At 45.5% G+C, this 20967-nt stretch overlaps 1 protein-coding gene across 1 annotated transcript in view; it reads right to left on the bottom strand.

Annotated features, from left to right (window-relative positions):
* Positions 1 to 20967, bottom strand: part of COL5A3 (collagen type V alpha 3 chain) — a 307612-nt gene that overhangs the window by 118525 nt on the left and 168120 nt on the right. The window contains exons 5-8 of the mRNA XM_075346486.1: positions 20230 to 20355; positions 3653 to 3838; positions 543 to 683; positions 115 to 255 (exon numbers count right to left, since the gene is read on the bottom strand). Coding sequence (XP_075202601.1) covers positions 115 to 255; positions 543 to 683; positions 3653 to 3838; positions 20230 to 20355 — 594 coding nt within the window. The remainder of the gene's footprint in view (positions 1 to 114; positions 256 to 542; positions 684 to 3652; positions 3839 to 20229; positions 20356 to 20967) is intronic.

Raw genomic sequence — 20967 nt, 5'->3', positions numbered from 1 at the left:
TGTTTTTGGCACTTTTAGGTAAGAGTTTGGAAAGTCAATACGACATGATGATAGGATAGGATAATCAAGAAGACATAACAATATACTTTAATAATAAAATAGATTGAGTCTCACCTCAGCTTCTTGGGTATCCACCTGTCCACGCTCTACTGGTCCATATCTCCCCTCTCTGTTGTCATAGTCCTCATCTTCATATTGTTTGATCTCATAGTCATCATCGTCTTTTCTGTCTTCCTCCTCCCCAGTCACGTATTCCTAAGTAAGGGTGACCATAGAAGACTTCTTACAATTTATACATGTTCTAGTTGTGTTTTGAGATTTTTCTAGGAGGGCTTGCTACTTGGCATCTGTGAAGATGTGGCCACAGACGGAGATAAAAGACGGGGCCAAACTGGAGGTTCATTACATTGACATATAAATGGACACCTTTGGAATCTTTGTAAATATTAGAAAATTGTAGAAGAATCCAAAAACTATTCAAAAACACCACCAACCATCCCACATATTGTATGTACATGCCGGTAGGGCAGTAGGCTAGTTACCTCATAGTCAGTAGCATTGATGCTCACAGTCACTGTGGACACAGTGATGTCTTCTTCAGGAGCAGCAGTGTAGTAATAGTCCGGGAACTCGTACTCAGATAGACTGGGGTCTTCTGTTGGACGCACCCTTCTTGTCTCTGTCTTTTATGATTTAATATACATAAGTTAGTTTTCTTAAATATATGTTGTGAAAGCCGGGCAATTTCAGAAAGGATCTGTGAGGGCATTTCCAAGCAATGTCCTACAAATACTATATTTTATGGGCAACAACATCTGGGGACTACCTAGGTTGGCTGGTCAATGTAAATATTCACTAATTTGCTCTCGACTTAGACGTTTGGATACAATTTTATCTTCATAAACTGATTACAAGAAGGGTGTGTCAACCTTTTTGATGAAGCCCATACTCCACAGTCTGCTCGACAATAGGTTTAGATCATGTTGAGTACAACTTCCTCAAGTTTCCCTATGAAGTAGTTAAGGAAAGGCTTAACCTTATGGATTTGCCTCTATAGTGGCACACAGAGTCCTTATAACAATAGTAGTGCCTACTTCAGTCACTACATTCTCACCTGATGAAGCAGTCTTTTACTTTACAGAAGCTTTGAGAAGCAAAAACCCAGAAACAGCTGCATACAAATAGAGAATCTGGGATAGCCTTATATCCTAAGGGTCAATTAAAGGGTCGAAATTGACTTCTTGTTACTTCCAACAGGTGACACTAGAAACCATGTTTTCTATCTTTACGAAGAGGCTCTTTGCATATTATACTTCCCTGGGAGCATTGCAAGGACAATATGTCTCTTTTGGTGGTATCATTTAAAAGAAACTTTACTGCTTGGACATTACATTCTCCATTAATGTTCCTATCGATGGATACCTCATCCATAGGAGCATTATGGCCTACAACAACACATGCCATGATTTTTTTTTTACTCATGGCATTCATACTAACCTATATGAGAAAATTTATAACCCTTGTGTAAAGTCGGAAGTATAGTATGGACCTACAACATGCTGTGGCCACCATAATATAGATCCGTAGTAAGGTCTTATGCATGCATGAGATCTTATTCTACTTTCAACCACCATTTGTGGTATTATTTTCCTCTAGGCAACAGTTTGCTGAGTACAACTGATAGTCATCCACCATGTTTTTCAGATCTTGCCATGTGGAGACATCAAACTGGACTGCTACATAGGCTTGAAAACTAGATTACACTTGGAACACAATGTTCCATAATTAATGAATAAACTACTGCCCAACATTGAAAGCCAAGGACGAAGACTGGTGGACCATGAGAAAGAGATCATTATAATCTCTTCCAACGCCCTCATTTCGCTTCGTTTTTCTGTTTATTTTTACTATGGTTACTTTTTATTATTTCCTTTCTATTTTGTCATTACAACAGACTTTATAGCAGTGGAACAATTTGCACCAGATGGTTGTTGCCAAGGTGCCCCGAGATCCCTTACAGAGATGCCCATGGTTCTTTCCTTTGCTGAAATGACCCAGCCTTTAATACAAGGCACAGAGACGTCAATGGATGTCATGAATGATGGGATGAGATGAGATGGATTTTGGCGAATGACACAGGAATTCTCATGCTTCTTTTGGAAGAGTTAGTGCCAGGATGAGAGGGTGGAAAACAGATGTTAAGTGATGTGAAAAAGTGACATTATAAATCTAATTTGGCGTACTAATAAATAAATGACTCTTCAGTTCCTTTTGGCAAAATTATCCTTCAAAAGTGACCTACTTCTAGTGACTTTATGAATGTTCGCTACTCTTCACGTGTCCTCCACACCTAGAAGTTCAAACAGCTCATGGACAAGAGTGGATAACTCTATTAATTAGGGCATTTTACATACACATTTTAAGGCTTATTAGTGCTCTTTAGAGGACTTAGTTATACCCCATACAGGTCCCAGGTAGAGTTGACTCTGGGGCAGTTTGACTGCATCAAAATAACCCTTCAATATTGACCTATTTCATGTGAATTTACCAACATTTTTGACTTGTCAGTGATCATAGGACTAACCAAATGCAACCTAAGATCGAAGGTGGAGTTGCTTGTGAAAAATAAAACTTCTACATATGGAGAAACCAAATAAACTAGGGTGCAAAGCAAAAGCCCACACTGTTACCACTGTCCCAGAGGACATGGTAGCAAAAAAAACATGGTAGCATTGATCATAGGGATGAAAAATTGCAGTCTCCAACGTCTAAGTGACTTTTTGAGTCCCTGATTAATTCACAATTCCTTTTTCCTTTGTTTCTGAGACAAAGAACTACCAGTTATACTCATTCGTACATATGGGAACCTTTCCTGGTATCAACTCTTTCCCTACTTCTTCTTTAAAGGAACATCAGCCAATATCGACTGGATTGGCCGATAGTCTAATGTGTATTGGGGTTCCTCTCAAAGTGACAGATGACTACAGATCCAGCAAAGTCCAATTTTGGATAGTGGATCCTTTTGTTCTCCAGGAGATAAGTTTCTGCCACAGAGAACACAGGAGCGTCTTTGGGAGATAAAGCAGTCAGATGAAACATCGGCCAAACAATCGATTGGCCAAAAGCAATATTTTGTGTTTGGAGAGGGTGACTTAAGAAAGCCCTGTCTGACTGCAGTGAAGACTTGCTCTTGATGAAAACTTTTAGATAATGGGGGAAAACCTTCTGGGGTTAACTATTAGGACTTCATAAGGCACAATTGGAGAACTTTGTAGTTTCTATTCATTTGATTGGATTTGGTACAGATCAAAACATTGACCCTGGAAAAAACAGCTGTTAGAACCAGACGTTCTTGAGGACAAGTCCAACTTGTCTGAATATTCTTGTTAAGTTACTGCTGCCTAATCAGTAGAGCAGGACGCCTTTTGTATGATTCGAAACTCTTGAAACATTTAAAGCAGATGATGATGATGATGATCATGTTAGTGTTGGATATCAAGATGAGATGACAGATGAACAATAATTTGGTGGCATTATGGTGTTAATGATTAAAATAAGCCATGATCTTTGGTGCCAGGTCATATATCGTGCTGACCTCAGACATAGATAAAGCGGGTTGGCACTAGAATTGCATTTTGGGTGGGGTGGTTACCATGAGAAGAGTGACCGCCTGAGTGGCAGCAGAGGTAGTAGTAATTGCTTCTGTCGAAGTTATGACAGTGCTGAGCACATGTGTTGTGTGCTCTGCTAAAGCCTTTCTCTTCTTCTTTTTGCCCTTTCTATCCTTCTTTTTACCTTTTCCGCCCTTTTTCTTTCGAGGGGCAGTTTCTGTTGCATTCTGTGAAACCAAGACAGGCATAAAAAAAACCCAATATGTATTGTGGTCACTTGGGTAATACAGAATGTTATAGGTTCCGATTTATCATAAAATGTATTGATGTATGAGATTTAGGGTAGGAGTGGTGGGTCATCACTTCATATACCAAGATAAATACAATACCTTGAAAAAAAATATTCATATCCTAGGAACTTTTACAATTTTTTTTCAAGTTACACCCACAAACCTAAATGTATTTTATTGGGATTTTATGTGATATACCATCAATAAGTAGCACGTATTAGTGAAGGGTAAAGGAAATGATCCATGGTTTTCTAAATATTTAAAATATATAAATCTGAAAATTGTGACGTACATTTGTATTCAGTTACTCTGGAAAACTTAACGGGGTATGAATACTATTTCAAGGCACTATAAATGCTTATATACACAAAGAGGATAAATTAAAGGACAATTGGGGGCTCTTAAGCACTTCCGAGACCCCATAACTAAAGATGGTCAGTATGGTACTAGGTAAGGAATACTACCAAGTCTTTTTCATTGGTCAATAGATAATCTACTTACTTCTCATCCCAAAGCACTTAGCACCAGAAAGTGAACATGAAACCTTTTCCAGCTTAGACTACCTATCTAGCTGTCTCCCCAATTGACATGAAACTACTGCCCCCTTTTAGTCAAAAGAATGTACACTACCCTTCTCTCTGTACATCAGAGAAGGCTCCTACCTTCCACAATGGAGAAACTAGATAAATTTATCATCCACCACCAATAGGTACCGGATGACCTACATATCCCTCTTCTCATTATGCAGCGTTGATGCAACCGACTCTTTCTCAACTGGACATAATCCAACCTACTTACCTCTGTCATAAGGATACAATGACGGATAGTGGTCCCCTGAATTTCAGGTGTCAGCAAATCGCAAGGGGAAGGGTTACACGCACACTTGCACAGGTTAAAACTGCTGGCTGTGCAGATACTCCCTGATCTGATGCTGCCAGGGTTAAGTAGTATTTCTGGTCTCCTAAATGAGGGTGAAAAGCCAGGTCTCAGCTGTTCTGAGTTTCCCATTCACCTCTGCTGTTAATATTGTCAGCTCAGATAGTTGCCATTGCTAGTGTAACACCCCAGGGGGTCGTAGGTAAGATACTCGTCACCAGGCCGATGAGGATCAGGGGATGTCACGGGTGGCCCTGACCGGTTTCGTGACCCCGAGGTGTAAACGGCGGAGTATGGGAGGATAAGTGTTACGAACCGGCGCCGCCATAGCCGCAAGCAGCCTGCTGCGGTTCCTGTTGCGCCCAGGCGCCGGCTGCCGTTCTTGGCCGTGCCTCTGGTCGTCCAGTTGCCTGCTCCTTCCACCACGTCTAAGTGTGGAGAGGCGGCTAGTGCGCATGCGTGCGCCGATTTACCCCAGCCAGAGTCTAAGCCCGGTGTTTTGCCTAGTGAGCATGCTCAGCCTGATTGTGTTATGTCTGAGACTAAGTCCTCAGTTCAGGCTACTGAGCATGCTCCCACAATTAACCCTAACCTCTTTGCACAGGTACTTGGACTTCGTGCTGTGTCTAAGTTCTGGGATGTGCCTACTGAGCATGCTCAAACTGATAGTCTGCTTTCTGAGCCTGTTGCTCAGGCACTTAGTGCATCAGAGGCTAGGTCCGGTAAGGACCTCACTGAGCATGTCCGGGGGGTTGGCAGGCCCTGATAGGGCAGAGGGTGTCAGGTGTCCTGATGACGTGGCAACTCCGGACTGGCTCGCAGAGGCCCGCCCCTATGATCTGGCACCTCACCATTGGTCGTCAGACGATGACTGGTGAAGTGTTTGGGGTGTGGCTGCCATGAAGTCATCAATGACGTGGCGTTTCCGGATAGGTCAAATGTGACGTCACTGATGACATGGCACTCTGCTATTGGACCTTGGTGGTTCCACCCCGGGGGTTTTGGGCAGACCCACGTTATAAAAGGGGCTGGAGACAACATGGAGGTGCGCAGTCTTCATTTAGAGTTCTTGGTGGCATAAGCCTTGTTGGAAGCGGTAGGTAGGGCTAGGCGAACGGTGCCTGTCATGCCAAGATTCGTGGCTCAGCACATGAGGGTCAGGCGCCGTGCTTCCTTGCTACCGTTCCTGTTGTGCTAAAGCAGTCCAGTGGCGTTAACTGGGCTGCGGCTGCTGCGTCACCTGTTCGGTTGTGCCTCCTACGCACACGGACAGAATACCTGTTGCGTCACCTGTCCGAGAGTGCCCTCTACGCACACAGACAGTGTACCTGCTGCGCCACCTGTCCGGTTGTGCCCTCTACGCGCATGGACAGTGCACCCCAGAACCCCTGTGAAGTTAACAGGGTGTTCCTGGATTGGGTGTGTGAACCCTATTATCCTCCTCGGCTTCCCAGTCAAATGCTACTGGTGTGACTACCTGGTCTGACGTGTCCTTTACACACGTGGCCAGTCGAGTGGTGGCCAGAAACGCTAATCGGAGGACCGCTCGGCCTGACGTGTCTTACACACGTGGCCGACAGGGCGCTGTCGCAGCGGTCTTCTCGGTCAACGCTAACTGGTTACCATCCGGCCTGACGTGTTGTTACACACGTGGTCGGAGTAGCGTCTGCTCCACCGAAACGCTAACTGGGTTGTTGTCCGGTCTGATGTGTCCCTACACACGTGACCGGTTCCTTGAGTTATCTGAGAGCCATCCAGCTCTATAGTCTCCGCCAAACCCACAGGGTGCCAGCAGCTCCATTACCATCTGGAGCACGGTGGGCCCCGACTGGCGATTGGGATATATACCCCTGGTTCTAATCTGCCAGTTCCCCCGTAACAGTAAGACTGCGCCAGGGTCTGGCTGGCATGGCGGAGATGGAGCAGCTACGTCAGTTCATACTGCAGCTTGATGCCAGAGTGAGGTCTCTGGAGAAGTCTGCTCTTGCTGCTGATATGGATGATGTGGTGGCTCAAGCGGCTGCAATGGTGTCCGTCACCAAGCCTACTCCAACCCTCCCTCACCTCTCGCTGCCCAACAAGTTTACGGGGAACAGCAAGGCATGTAGGGGATTTGTGAACCAGTGCTCAGTCCATCTAGAGCTGTTGGCTGCACGGTTTCCTACTGAGAGGTCGAAGGTGGGGTTTATCATCTCCTTGCTTTCTGATAGAGCACTGGAGTGGGCTACACCATTGTGGGAGAGGAATGACCCCGTAGTACAGGACTCTAAGGAGTTTTTGGAGTCCTTGCGACAAGTGTTCCTGGGGCCTCAGATCACTCACGACTCGGCCCTACAGCTACTGACTTTGGAGCAGGGGCGTACCTCCTCAAGTCAATATGCTGTGAGTTTCAGGACACTTGCTGCAGAACTGCGGTGGTCAGAGAGGACTCTCATTCCACTGTTCTGGAGGGGATTAGCCTCGCACGTGAAGGACGCATTAGCGTCGCGTGAGGTACCAACTACCCTTGAGGGCCTCATGACTCTGGCTACCCGCATTGACCTGTGGACCTCCGAACGTCAGCTGGAGCGCAGGTCAGAGGGTCGTTCTGCCACTGTAGTGGTCTCTCCTACTGCACCTCCCTTAGAGGACATCTCTGTCCCTATGGACATCGCTAGGGTTGGTGTTACTAGGTCTTCGAGTCGCAAGGGCATTTCCCGTTTCGCTTGTGGGCAGTATGGTCATGATGCCAACCATTGCCCAAAAGCGTCAGGGTAAGCGACCGCGATTGGTGACCATAGCTGGAGGTAGACTGGACTCTGCGTCATCCATTAGGGTGACGTTTCCCACATCCATTTCCTTTAAGGGGTCAACATGGTCCACAAGGGCAAGTGTGGACACAGGTGCTGGAGATAGTTTAATCTCCTCCTCTTTTGCCCGGCGGCATGCCATCCCGCTGGTGCAAATGCCAAGGCCAGTGAGAGTCCGTGTGGTGGATGGGTCCTTGTTGCCCAAGGTAATTCACCAGCGGACAGTGCCCATCATCTGGGCATAGGGAGACCATTTCATTTCTGGTTCTCCCTAAGGGTGCAGATGATATTCTGCTGGGTATTCCTTGGTTGAAGCGGCATTCCCCACATATCGACTGGTCGTCTGGGGTGATTACGCGGTAGAGCGAGTCTTGTAGCTCCCACTGCATGTCTCCATCTTCCGCCCGTCGCTCAGTGGTATCTGTGGCGACTGTAGACCATTCGAGTGGGAGGGCCGCTAGAGGGGGGGTACTGTTACGAACATGTCCGGGGGGTTGGCAGGCCCTGATAGGGCAGAGGGTGTCAGGTGTCCTGATGACGTGGCAACTCCGGACTGGCTCGCAGAGGCCCGCCCCTATGATCTGGCACCTCACCATTGGTCGTCAGACGATGACTGGTGAAGTGTTTGGGGCATGGCTGCCATGAGGTCATCAATGACGTGGCGTTTCCGGATCGGTCGCATGTGACGTCACTGATGACATGGCACTCTGCTATTGGACCTTGGTGGTTCCACCCCGGGGTTTGGGGCAGACCCACGTTATAAAAGGGGCTGGAGACAACATGGAGGTGCGCAGTCTTCATTTAGAGGTCTTGGTGGCATAAGCCTTGTTGGAAGCGGTAGGTAGGGCTAGGCGAACGGTGCCTGTCACGCCAAGATTCGTGGCTCAGCACATGAGGGTCAGGCGCCATGCTTCCTTGCTACCGTTCCTGTTGTGCTAGAGCAGTCCAGTGGCGTTAACTGGGCTGCGGCTACTGCGTCACCTGTCCGGGAGTGCCCTCTACGCACACGGACAGTGTACCTGCTGCGCCACCTGTCCGGTTGTGCCCTCTACGCGCACGGACAACGCACCCCAGAACCCCTGTGAAGTTAACAGGGTGTTCCTGGACTGGGTGTGTGAACCCTATTATCCTCCTCGGCTTCCCAGTCAAATGCTACTGGTGTGACTACCTGGTCTGACGTGTCCTTACACACGTGGCCAGTCGAGTGGTGACCAGAAATGCTAATCGGAGGACCGCTCGGCCTGACGTGTCGTACACACGTGGCCGACAGGGCGCTGTCGCAGCGGTCTTCTCGGTCAACGCTAACTGGTTACCATCCGGCCTGACGTGTTGTTACACACGTGGTCCGAGTAGCGTCTGCTCCACCGAAACACTAACTGGGTTGTCGTCCGGTCTGATGTGTCCCTACACACGTGACCGGTTTCTAGAAGCTTCTAGCAGCTTCTGGTAGTCATTGTACATCTATATAAACCACCCAGCACAAGCGAGGTGCTGAGCGAGCGAGGTGCTGAACGGAAGTAAAGTGCTGAATTTAAGATAAGTGCATAGTTTCAACACAATTACATAGTGGTGATAACTGTAATTGTTGAATTTCATTAGGGAATTGTGTGTCTGTTTGGGATTCTGTGAAAAGGGGTAAAAAAAAAAAAAAAAAAGTTAGTCTTGTGATTTAATTAGTAGGATTAGTCACACCTGTTTCTAGAAGCTTCTAGCAGCTTCTGGTAGTCATTGTACATCTATATAAACCACCCAGCACAAGCGAGGTGCTGAGCGAGCGAGGTGCTGAACGGAAGTAAAGTGCTGAATTTAAGATAAGTGCATAGTTTCAACACAATTACATAGTGGTGATAACTGTAATTGTTGAATTTCATTAGGGAATTGTGTGTCTGTTTGGGATTCTGTGAAAAGGGGTAAAAAAAAAAAAAAAAAAAGTTAGTCTTGTGATTTAATTAGTAGGATTAGTCACACCTGTTTCTAGAAGCTTCTAGCAGCTTCTGGTAGTCATTGTACATCTATATAAACCACCCAGCACAAGCGAGGTGCTGAGCGAGCGAGGTGCTGAACGGAAGTAAAGTGCTGAATTTAAGATAAGTGCATAGTTTCAACACAATTACATAGTGGTGATAACTGTAATTGTTGAATTTCATTAGGGAATTGTGTGTCTGTTTGGGATTCTGTGAAAAGGGGTAAAAAAAAAAAGTTAGTCTTGTGATTTAATTAGTAGGATTAGTCACACCTGTTTCTAGAAGCTTCTAGCAGCTTCTGGTAGTCATTGTACATCTATATAAACCACCCAGCACAAGCGAGGTGCTGAGCGAGCGAGGTGCTGAACGGAAGTAAAGTGCTGAATTTAAGATAAGTGCATAGTTTCAACACAATTACATAGTGGTGATAACTGTAATTGTTGAATTTCATTAGGGAATTGTGTGTCTGTTTGGGATTCTGTGAAAAGGGGTAAAAAAAAAAAAAAAAGTTAGTCTTGTGGTTTAATTAGTAGGATTAGTCACACCTGTTTCTAGAAGCTTCTAGCAGCTTCTGGTAGTCATTGTACATCTATATAAACCACCCAGCACAAGCGAGGTGCTGAGCGAGCGAGGTGCTGAACGGAAGTAAAGTGCTGAATTTAAGATAAGTGCATAGTTTCAACACAATTACATAGTTTGACACAAGACCATAGTTTGAATTTATCCTTATACGTTTCCCATTGGGTTTTTTTTTTCTCTTTGTTTTTCTACTTTACTGTTTATCCCCATTTGATAGGTGCTCCATGGACAATGCTACCAGGTGTGTATCTTGTCAGATGTATGCATGCCTTGAGCAGCCGTTCGAGGGTGACTATATCTGCACTCGATGCAAGCATGTTGCGTATTTGGAAGCCAAGGTAACTGATCTAAATAAGCAGCTTGCAACACTAAGGGGCATTGCAAACCTGGAGAGGAGTTTAGAGCTCACTGAGCTTTCTCTGGCTGGGGCCAGTGATATGGAGGAGGGTGGAAGTGGGGAAGATCAGGACCCAGAGGTAGGTAGCTGGGTAACAGTTAGAAGAAGAGGTAGGGGGAAAAGTGTCAGGGAGGCCTAGTCCTGACCTGGCACAACCTAGTAAATATGCCTGTTTGGCTGATATTAGGAATGAAGGGCCTGGACTAGGGTCACTACAGCAGGATGTTGCTCCTAGCAACCAGGAAAACAACTGCTGTAGGAAGGAGGGAAATAGGAGTGCAGCAAAGCCCAGACAGATGTTGGTGGTAGGGGACTCTATAATTAGGCGGACAGACAGGGTCATCTGTCGCCGAGACCGTGAATGCCGAACAGTGTGTTGTCTGCCGGGTGCTCGGGTTCGGCATATTGTGGATCGGATAGACAGATTGCTGGGTGGGGCTGGGGAAAACCCAGCGGTCATGGTGCACATTGGTACTAATGACAAAGTTAGAGGCAGGTGGAAGGTCCTTAAAAATGATTACAGGGAACTAGGAGAGAAGCTGAAGTCCAGGACCTCCAAGGTGGTGTTTTCAGAAATACTACCGGTGCCACGAGCGTCACTAGAAAGACAGCGGGAGCTTAGGGAGATAAATATGTGGCTTAGAAATTGGTGCAGGAAGGAAGGGTTCGGGTTCATGGAGAACTGGGCCGACTTCTCAGTCGGCTACAGGCTCTACGGTAGGGACGGGCTGCACCTCAATGGGGAAGGTGCAGCTGTGCTGGGGGAGAAAATGGTCAGACGGATGGAGGAGCTTTTAAACTAGGATCGGGGGGGAGGGAGGGTAGTAGAGCAAATAAGGGGATAGATAGAGCAGATAGAGACAGTGAGACGGTAGGGGTCAATGAAGGATTGGGGGGGATGGGACATACAAGGAACCTAGGGAGGCTAGGAGTAATAAAGGTGTTAATAGGATTAAATGTCTACTGGCAAATGCAAGAAGTCTTGCAAACAAAATGAATGAATTGGAGACTCTTATGTCAACCATGGATTATGATGTGGTGGGCATTACGGAAACCTGGCTGGATGAAAGCCATGACTGGGTGACAAACATACAGGGTTATAGTACATTTAGGAAGGACAGGAAAGGCCAAAAAGGTGGTGGGGTGTGTATATTTATTAAATCTAACCTAAAACCTGTGTTGTATGATGACATTGAGGGGAACAGCAACAATGTAGAGTCAGTATGGGTAAATGTACATGGGGAGGGGAATAATGGAAAAATGCTAATTGGAGTTTGCTATAAGCCTCCTAACATACCTCAACAAATAGAGGGGGAAATGCTGGAACAAATTGAAAAGGCAGCTAATAATAATAATCGGGTTCTTATTATGGGGGATTTCAACTATCCAGACATACAGTGGGACATAGAATCTTCTGGTTCTGCTAAAAGCTGTAAGTTCTTATCTACCATTCAAGACCATTTCCTCTCTCAGATGGTAGGTGAACCGACCAGGGGAGATAATTTGCTAGATCTGGTCCTGTCAAATAGACCGGATACAATTTCAGATCTACAGGTCCGGGAGCACTTGGGCACCAGCGATCATAATATGGTAAGCTTCAACATAATATTCAATAGAACATTTCAAAGGGGGAATGCTAAAACCTGGAATTTTAGGAAAGCTGATTTCAACAAATTAAGGGAAGAGCTTAAATGTGTAGATTGGGACAAAGTCATGGTAACTGGGGATACCGAACATAAATGGGGTAAGTTTAAGGATATACTACTAGAGTCCTGTAAAAAACGTATACCCTCTGGTAATAAAATGTCCAGGAATAAAAAGAAACCACTATGGATAAATAAGACTGTACAAAGTATAATAAAACAAAAACAAAGGGCATTTAAAATCTTAAAGGCTGAGAATACAGAAATAGCATTGCAGGAGTATAAAGATATCAATAGGAAATGTAAAAAAGAAATCAAACAAGCAAAATTAGCTACTGAAACAAAAATCGCCAATGACATTAAAATAAATCCCAAAATCTTTTATAAATACATTAATGCCAAAAGGAAAACAAAGGATAGTATCGGCCCCTTAAAATATAATAACAAGTTAGTTATAGAGGACAAACAAAAGACTGAGATATTAAATAGGCATTTCTCATCTGTATTCACCAAGGAACTGACTGTACCAGGGATCATTCAACAAGAGAAAAATCAAAGTCCACCACCCGATATAATTAATTTAACACAAGATGAAGTACGCCTACGTCTGAGTAAATTAAACATTGACAAATCCCCAGGGCCAGATGGCATTCATCCACGAATATTGAGGGAATTGAGCTCCGTAATCGACAGACCGCTGTATCTCATCTTTTTAGACTCACTTGTAACAGGGTTGGTGCCTCAGGATTGGAGGATTGCTGATGTGGTACCGATATTTAAGAAAGGTAAGAGGGTAGATCCAGGCAACTACCGTCCAGTAAGCCTGACATCAGTAGTATGCAAAGTTTTTGAGGGCATTTTAAGGGATGACATGCAAAAATATATTGCAGAAAATAATATGATAACTGACAAACCGCATGGATTCATGAAAGATAAGTCGTGTCTAACCAACCTGTTGGGGTTCTATGAGGGGGTAAGTGCAAACCTGGATATTGGTAATGCAACTGATGTGATTTATTTGGACTTTGCAAAGGCATTTGATACTGTACCACATAATAGCCTTATACTAAAGCTCCAGAAGCAAGGACTAGGGGACACAATATGCAACTGGGTAAGGAATTGGCTAAAAGATAGGAAACAAAGAGTAGTCATAAATGGTACATTCTCTAAATGGGCTATAGTCAGCAGTGGGGTACCGCAGGGATCTGTGCTTGGACCGATTCTTTTTACTCTCTTTATTAATGACCTTGTGGATGGGATTGATAGTACAGTGTCAGTCTTTGCCGATGACACCAAACTATGTAGGTTATTAAAAACTGACCTGGATAGTACAATATTACAAAAAGATCTGGATAAGATGTCAGAATGGGCAGATACTTGGCAAATGAGATTTAATGTTGATAAATGTAAAGTAATGCACCTAGGACGGAGTAATCCTATAGCTGCGTATACATTAAATGGAAGTAAACTCGGGACTACAGAACAGGAGAAGGACTTGGGTATTCTCATTACAAATAAGCTGAGCAGCAGCACTCAATGTCAAGCAGCAGCTGCAAAAGCAAACAAGATTTTAGGGTGTATAAAAAGAGAGATTAGATCCCGTGATCCCAACGTATTGTTACCCCTCTATAAATCACTTGTAAGGCCACATCTGGAATACGGGATCCAGTTTTGGGCTCCACATTTTAAAAAGGACATTCAGAAGTTAGAGTCAGTTCAAAGGCGGGCAACTAGACTATTACAAGGAATGGAGGCCGCGCATATGATGACAGGTTGGAAAAGTTAGATATGTTTAGCTTAGAAAAAAGACGTCTCAGAGGAGATCTCATTTATATGTATAAATACATGTGTGGTCAATATAAAGGACTGGCACATGACTTATTCCTTCCAAAGACAATACTAAGGACCAGGGGGCACTCACTGCGAGTGGAAGAAAAGCGATTCCGACACCTAAATAGGAAAGGGTTCTTTACAGTTAGAGCGGACAGACTGTGGAATACACTACCACAAGAGGTAGTAATGGCAGATACTATAACAGCTTTTAAAAAAGGGTTGGATGATTTCCTCAGTACACACAACATTGTTGGTTATAAATGACTTAGTGACTAAATGTAGAACTGGTGGAGGAAGGTTCAACTAGATGGACTTAGGTCTTTTTTGAACCTAAGTAACTATGTAACTATGTGCACTAGACAAGGCAGGGAACAGGGTAAAACAGGGATAGGAACGTGATCACCGCATGGGGTGAAATAACTCATCTAGGGACATCAGTGAGCTCAGGGCTGCTTAGAATAAGTGTCAAGGGTTGTCCTTCTATTTCCTTCCCTATTCGCAGTGTATCCTTTCTTCCATCTCGCCTTATGCTGTCCAGATTTTTTGGTGGAGGGAGCGCAACAAACAGGAGCTGCCCTGAAGTGATGCCTGGTGTCTATCGTCAGACAAGTCCATCCTCACCATCAGATGCTCTGGTGAAGACTGGGTAGGCACTTAGTCATGCCACTCTCAGGGTTAGCCTAGTTGTGGGAGCAGTGGGTCCACATCTCTCTCTTCTCTCCATCACTGTACCTTGACAACCCCCTACCTGCTTGGGCTTCCATCTCGCTTTGCACTGTTCAGCCCCCTTGGCAGAGCGAAACAACCAAGAGCTGACCTGAAGTGGTACCTGGTGTCTATCGTCAGACAAGTCCATTGTCACCATGAGAGGCTCTGGTGAAGACTGAGTAGACACTTAGTCATGACACTCTCAGAGTAAGCCTGGTTCTGGGAACAGTGAGTCCACATCTCTCTCTGCTCTCCATCACCGTACCTTAACAACCCCCAGCCTGCTTGGGCTACTAAGTTGGGATTGGGACTGGTGTAAAGGTTCTCAGATACCATTTAGTCTGCCCTTATTATATATGGAGTAATAGAAAGAGCAGACTGGTGAAACGCATGGCTGCTACGGCATCTATAATCCAGGATTGACTGTTCTTGATTCTTGGCACTGAATATTCCCAAGTGGATGTTTAATAATGTGTTAAGCTGAGAATGAGAAAATCAGAGAGCACTTTGGGAGTGATGCCTAGCAGGTGCACGGAGAGATATAAGGCAACTTAGAAAGCATTTGGCTTCTCTCCATATTCCTGCCATTCGCGAAGGTTCATAAATATTCTTCAAACCATATATTGGTGAACTGTATGTCACAATTACAATCTAGGGTGACTTAAAAGTTCATAACGATTGGTCTTTATTGCAGTGGAGGCCAGCTGTCTGTGCACTGACATGTTTGATTTGGGTGGGCTTCTGCTTATGTTCAGGAGCTAATACATAGAAATAGAGCTTCAGCACAAAAAAGAGAATCAGAGAAGCAGAGAGCAACTCCTATTACTGGAAAGAATTGATGTCTCACATTGATTCCAACAGACTACGTAACTACAATGATAGCTCCAGTTTTGTGCTGGAGTATCAAATCTATCCGGTAGCATCTATCAGTGACCCACCATAAGCCAACCCTGAACTGACCCCTCTTCTGTATACTTCTTAGATGACCAGACATCTTGAACTTCTCCTTACCTTGGCGCCTCATGTTTTATGTTCCCACGGCACCATGTTTGTATAAATGTAAAATCTTAGTCGAATGTCTGACCACATGGGTAAATATCTTAGAGAGTAACTATAAAAAAAAATAGAGGCTTCTATATCTTTATTATCTTAAGTCTCCGGCCAGACATCACACGCTCTTCAGTGGATATTTCCGGTCATTCTTAAAAAGCGTAATTTCCAACTATTTAATAAGTCCTAAAAATATTACAGCCTCAAATAAAAAAAAATTGGGATGCTGCGGAGAATGTAAAAGAAAAGAATGCAATGATTTGGAAATCTTTTTCACAGCAGAATATAGAAGTTGAATATTGGAAATGTATTTATCATTACATAAAGCAAAAAGCTCATTTAGAAATTGATGGCAGCAACACATCTCAAAAAAGTTGGGACAGAGTTAACAAAAGCCTGGAAAAGTAGTAAGTGGTAGTAATTAAAAATAGGTCAATTTTTTTTGTATGAAAAGAGCATGTTAGAGAGGCAGAGTCTCAAAAGCAAAGATGGTCAGAGGTCACCAATCTGTGAACAAGTGCATCTAAAAATTATGGAGCAATTTAAGAAAAAATGTTCCTCAATATAAAATTGTAAAGACTTTTAATATCCCACAATACATACCGTATTTTTCGTTTTATAAGACGAACCAGATTATAAGACGCACCCCGAATTTGGAGGGAAAAAAAAGGTAAAAAAAAAATATGGGGTCCGTTTATAATTTGGTGGTGTCTTACCAGGGAGGGGGGCCTGCGGAGGAGCGGGGGTCACGGGAGGCAGAGGCGGTACTAGAGTAGTATAGAGGGGGCCCAGATACTCACTGCGGGTGCTACTCTGTGCGGGGGCCGGTGACGCCGCTTTGCTCTGTGTGGGACCGGTGTCGCTCTGCTCTGTGCAGGGCCGGTGTCGCTCTGCTCTGTGCGAGGCCAGCGACGCCACTCTGCTCTGTGCGGGGCTGGTGATGGAGCAGCCGAGCAGAGTGGAGGAGCCGAACGCCGAGCAGAACGGAGCAGCCGTGCACAGAGCAGCCAAGCAGGACGGAGCAGCCATGCACCGAGTAGCCGAGCAGGACGGAGCAGCCATGCACAGAGCAGCCGAGCAGGAGGGAGCAGCCGTGTACCGAGCAGCCGAGCAGGACGGAGCAGCCGTGCACCGAGCAGCCGAGCAGAACGGAGCAGCCGTGCACAGAGCAGCCGAGCAGGAGGGAGCAGCCGTGTACCGAGCAGCCGAGCAGGACGTAGCAGCCATGCACCGAGCAGCTAAGCAGAACGGAGCAGCCGTGCACAGAGCACCTGAGCAGGACGGAGCAGCCATGCACAGAGCAGCCGAGCAGGACAGAGCAGCCGTGCACAGAGCAGCCGAGCAGGAGGGAGCAGCCGTGTACCGAGCAGCCGAGCAGGACGGAGAAGCCGTGCACAGAGCAGCCGAGCAGAACGGAGCAGCCGTGCACAGAGCAGCCGAGCAGGACGAAGCAGCCGTGTACCGAGCAGCCGAGCAGGACGGAGCAGCTGTGCACCGAGCAGCCAAGCAGAACGGAGCAGCTGTGCGCAGAGCAGCCGAGCAGAACGGAGCAGCCATGCACAGAGCAGCCGAGCAGGACGGAGCAGCCTTGCACAGAGCAGCCGAGCAGGAGGGAGCAGCCGTGTAGCAAGCAGCCGAGCAGGACGGAGCAGCCGTGCACAGAGCAGCCGAGCAGGACAGAGCAGCCGTGCACCGAGCAGCCGAGCAGGATGGAGCAGCCGTGCACTGAGCAGCCGAGCAGGATGGAGCAGCTGTGCACAGAGCAGCCGAGCAGTACGGAGCGGCTCCAAACAGAACAGAGCGGCGCTGCCCAATGCACAGAACAGCGTCGCACAGACCAGCAGTGCTGGCAGCACAGTGGATTGCTCGGAGCATCTCCCTGCCTCCTTTGACCCCTCTGCACAACCCCCCGGTAAGCTACATTCGGCTTTTAAGAAACCCCTCATTTTCCTCCCAAAGTTTTGGGAGGAAAAGTGCGTCTTATAATCCGAAAAATACGGCAATAACAGAAAACATTTGGGGTATTATGAATCGAAAAATATGGCAAAGAAAACCGAAGGCCGTTGAGAAGCTAGCATTCTATATTGGACAAGAATGGGTCAAGATTCCTCTCCCAAAACTTTCTCTCCTCACTTTCCAGATGTTTACATACTGTTGTAAAAAGAAGCAATGGACATGGCCCGGACACAATTTTTTGAGATTTGTTGCTGCCATTGATTTCTAATTTTTTCAAATGAAATGTAGAAAAATGTCCAATGTTCAACTTCTAATAATTGGGGGTCTTTTGTCCCGTCCCCTTTTGTTTTAGTAACAACTGAGAGCTTCTAAAGAAACCTGTTCTTTCTCTCTCACGGAATTGATCCCTCGGTTCCCTCACTTGACAAATGTGGGGTCTCAACTCCTGCTCACTGCAGAGAGGTGGTGTTCTAATCACCCGAATGTTTAGGCAGATGCTTATGAAATGGAGTGGTTCAAAAATTATTTTTTTAAATCTAATAATTACTAATGGGTTTGCTTCTTTATACAGTCCCTTTTTGCTAAATTATACAAAAAACAGTACATGTCCTCAATGATCAGCTAGGAATATGTAAGAAGTGTTTAATTCTCCTACAGTGCCTCCACAGGGACAATGAGGTATTACACAGTTCTTATAAAAACCAAAGCAGTGTCCATGTAATGCACAAATGTGGCCAGCTCAATAGAGTGATGGCTAGCAACAATCAACTCCAATTTCCAAAGGAATGTTTCAGCAAGTGTTCCATTTTCCTGCAGCGCCACCCCAGGCTGAGTGGTGTAGTACACAGAGTTTTTGTAACTCAATCTCATGCCTCAACAAGCTGAATAGATGAAGAAGCTAAATGGAAACCCCCGTTTGAAAGAGGTTTTCTGGGATCAACATAAAATTCTGCCCTGCCTTTATCATCCTGCAGATTACCAAATCCTGACAGTGTGCAAAGTGCACACTGTCAGGATTCTGCCCTGTTGACTGACATGTGCCGTCTAGCGACTTTTTCTGCTTCTCTATGTTTTACTGAAAGGAGTGGCTGAGAAGACAGTCGGCACATGACCACAGCTATGTAAATTGCATATTAGCAGTCAACAGTGTGTGATCCTGACAGTAAGCACATTGAACACTGTCAGGATTGACTGCAGTCTTCAGTCTGCAGTCTGAAAGAGGCAATGCAGAATTTTATGTTGACCTCAGAAAACCCCTTTAACCCAAATCCTGACAGTGTGCAAAGTCCATACTGGTAGGATTCCGCTCTATTGACTGTCACATGCCACGTTTCCTGCTTCTATATGTTCTACCAAGAGACGTGGAAGAGAAGACAGTCTGCACATGACCACAACTATGTAAATTGCATACGAGCAGTCAACAGTGCACAATCCTGATAGTGAGCACCTTGAGCACTGTCAGGATTGAGGAATCTGCAGTCTGATAGAGGCAATGCAGAATTTTATGTTGCGCTTGGAAAACCCCTTTAACCTAAAATTTGTATTTGGCAATAGATTTTCTAAACTGACAAACCCCTTTAATATCTGATTTATCCATCTGCATTGAGTCTCATGATCACTGTGTAAAGGCCACAAGATTTATTACATTGTGTGACCCTTTATAAAGCCTATCATTCCCTTCTTGTTATATATAAGGTATATATTCCATTATTTACACACTACATCTGCAGGAGTCTGACATCGCTGCGTTACTGCTGAGCTGTGAACTGAGGGGTCTGTCCCCCGGGGTTCTTGATGACACATCTCCGAAACCTGGTTTTCCTTGCTGCCTCCCAGTTGCACATGCCAGTGCCGTGACTCACGCTCGTGTGAATGAGACCCAGCCCTGCGAACCAGCTGTTACCATTCCAGCTGGGGCGGCCCGGACATCTCATCTGCTGAATGAAAACCCCTGGCTCCGAACTCTGGGGCTGCCCCTGCCAAAATCTTTTCCATTTCACGCCTGCCTTAGCTGGTGGGAACCAAGGGGTCCGCTCATAGTTTTAACCAGTCGTGTGTAAGCCGCTGACCTGAGGATCAATTTTTCTTTAGGCCAAAAGATAATCAAGTCCCAAAGAATACTATGTTCTGAAGTTGCTTCCAACTTCTTCTGTTTATATACAAGGCAAACAAATAAAAATTAGTAGTTTACAACCAAACCACCCAGAACGTAACAATCAGTTATTTGTGCAGGTACCGATGGTTCATGAGTCCAGGCCTGATCACATACAGGAGGGCAGAAAAAGCAGACACACCTACCTGAGCCCTGGTGTCTGAGCAAGACCATAGACTCTCTGACCAACAAGAAGACACCAGTTTTACCAATGGCTCCTGGTAGGCAGGGGGTGGATACAAACTCTGTAATGGGAGCCATCTATCTATCTATCTATCTATCTATCTATCTATCTATCTACTGCATCTATCTATCTACAGATAGATCTGTATCTATCTTCATGCAGTGTTACATTACTCTCCCCCATGATGGTCTCCTTACCTCGAACTCTGGGTCTTGGGCTTGTACGGCATAGACGAGTGCGCCATCGCAGTTGCGCATGTAGGTGTTGCAATAGTCATAGGCGGCTTTGGGGTCGTCCACTATCAGCAGCTGTTGGATATCACCCTGAAACGAGAAGGCCATATGCTATAAGGAAAGTTTATATAAAGATAAAATCAAGCTATTCCCTGGTGGCCTCTCCTATCAGCCAATCTCTTCACTGGCTTCCCACTGCCCAAAGACTATGTTTCAAAACACTAACCATGACATACAAAGCCATCCGCAGCCTGTCTCCTCCATACATCTGTGACCTAGTCTCATAATACTTACCTGCATGTAACCTCCGATCGTCACAAGATCTCCTTCTCTACTCCCCTCTTATCTACTCTTTCCACAATTGTATACAAGATTTCTCTCGTGACTTCCCCATACTCTGGAACCCTCTGCCCCAACATAAGAGATTGTCGCCTACCATGGAAACCTTCAGAAAGAACCTGAAGACCTACCTGTTCTAACAAGCCTACAACCTACAATAACTCTCAGTCCACTATACCACCGCACTACCAGCTCTACCCTCACCAACTGTATCCTCAACCTCTTAGCTCCTGCATCCTCCCCTCTTATTTCCTCTTCCCTCAATCGTATACAAGATTTATTCCGTGCTTCCACCATGCTCTGGAACTCTCTACCCCAACATAAGAGACTCTTGCCTACCATGGAAACCTTCAGAAGGAACCT

This window comes from Anomaloglossus baeobatrachus, chromosome 4 (assembly GCF_048569485.1).
Source record: "Anomaloglossus baeobatrachus isolate aAnoBae1 chromosome 4, aAnoBae1.hap1, whole genome shotgun sequence".
Taxonomy (NCBI): Eukaryota; Metazoa; Chordata; class Amphibia; order Anura; family Aromobatidae; genus Anomaloglossus; species Anomaloglossus baeobatrachus.
Note: the sequence above shows the minus strand (reverse complement) of the source record. Positions and strands in the feature narration are given on the sequence as shown.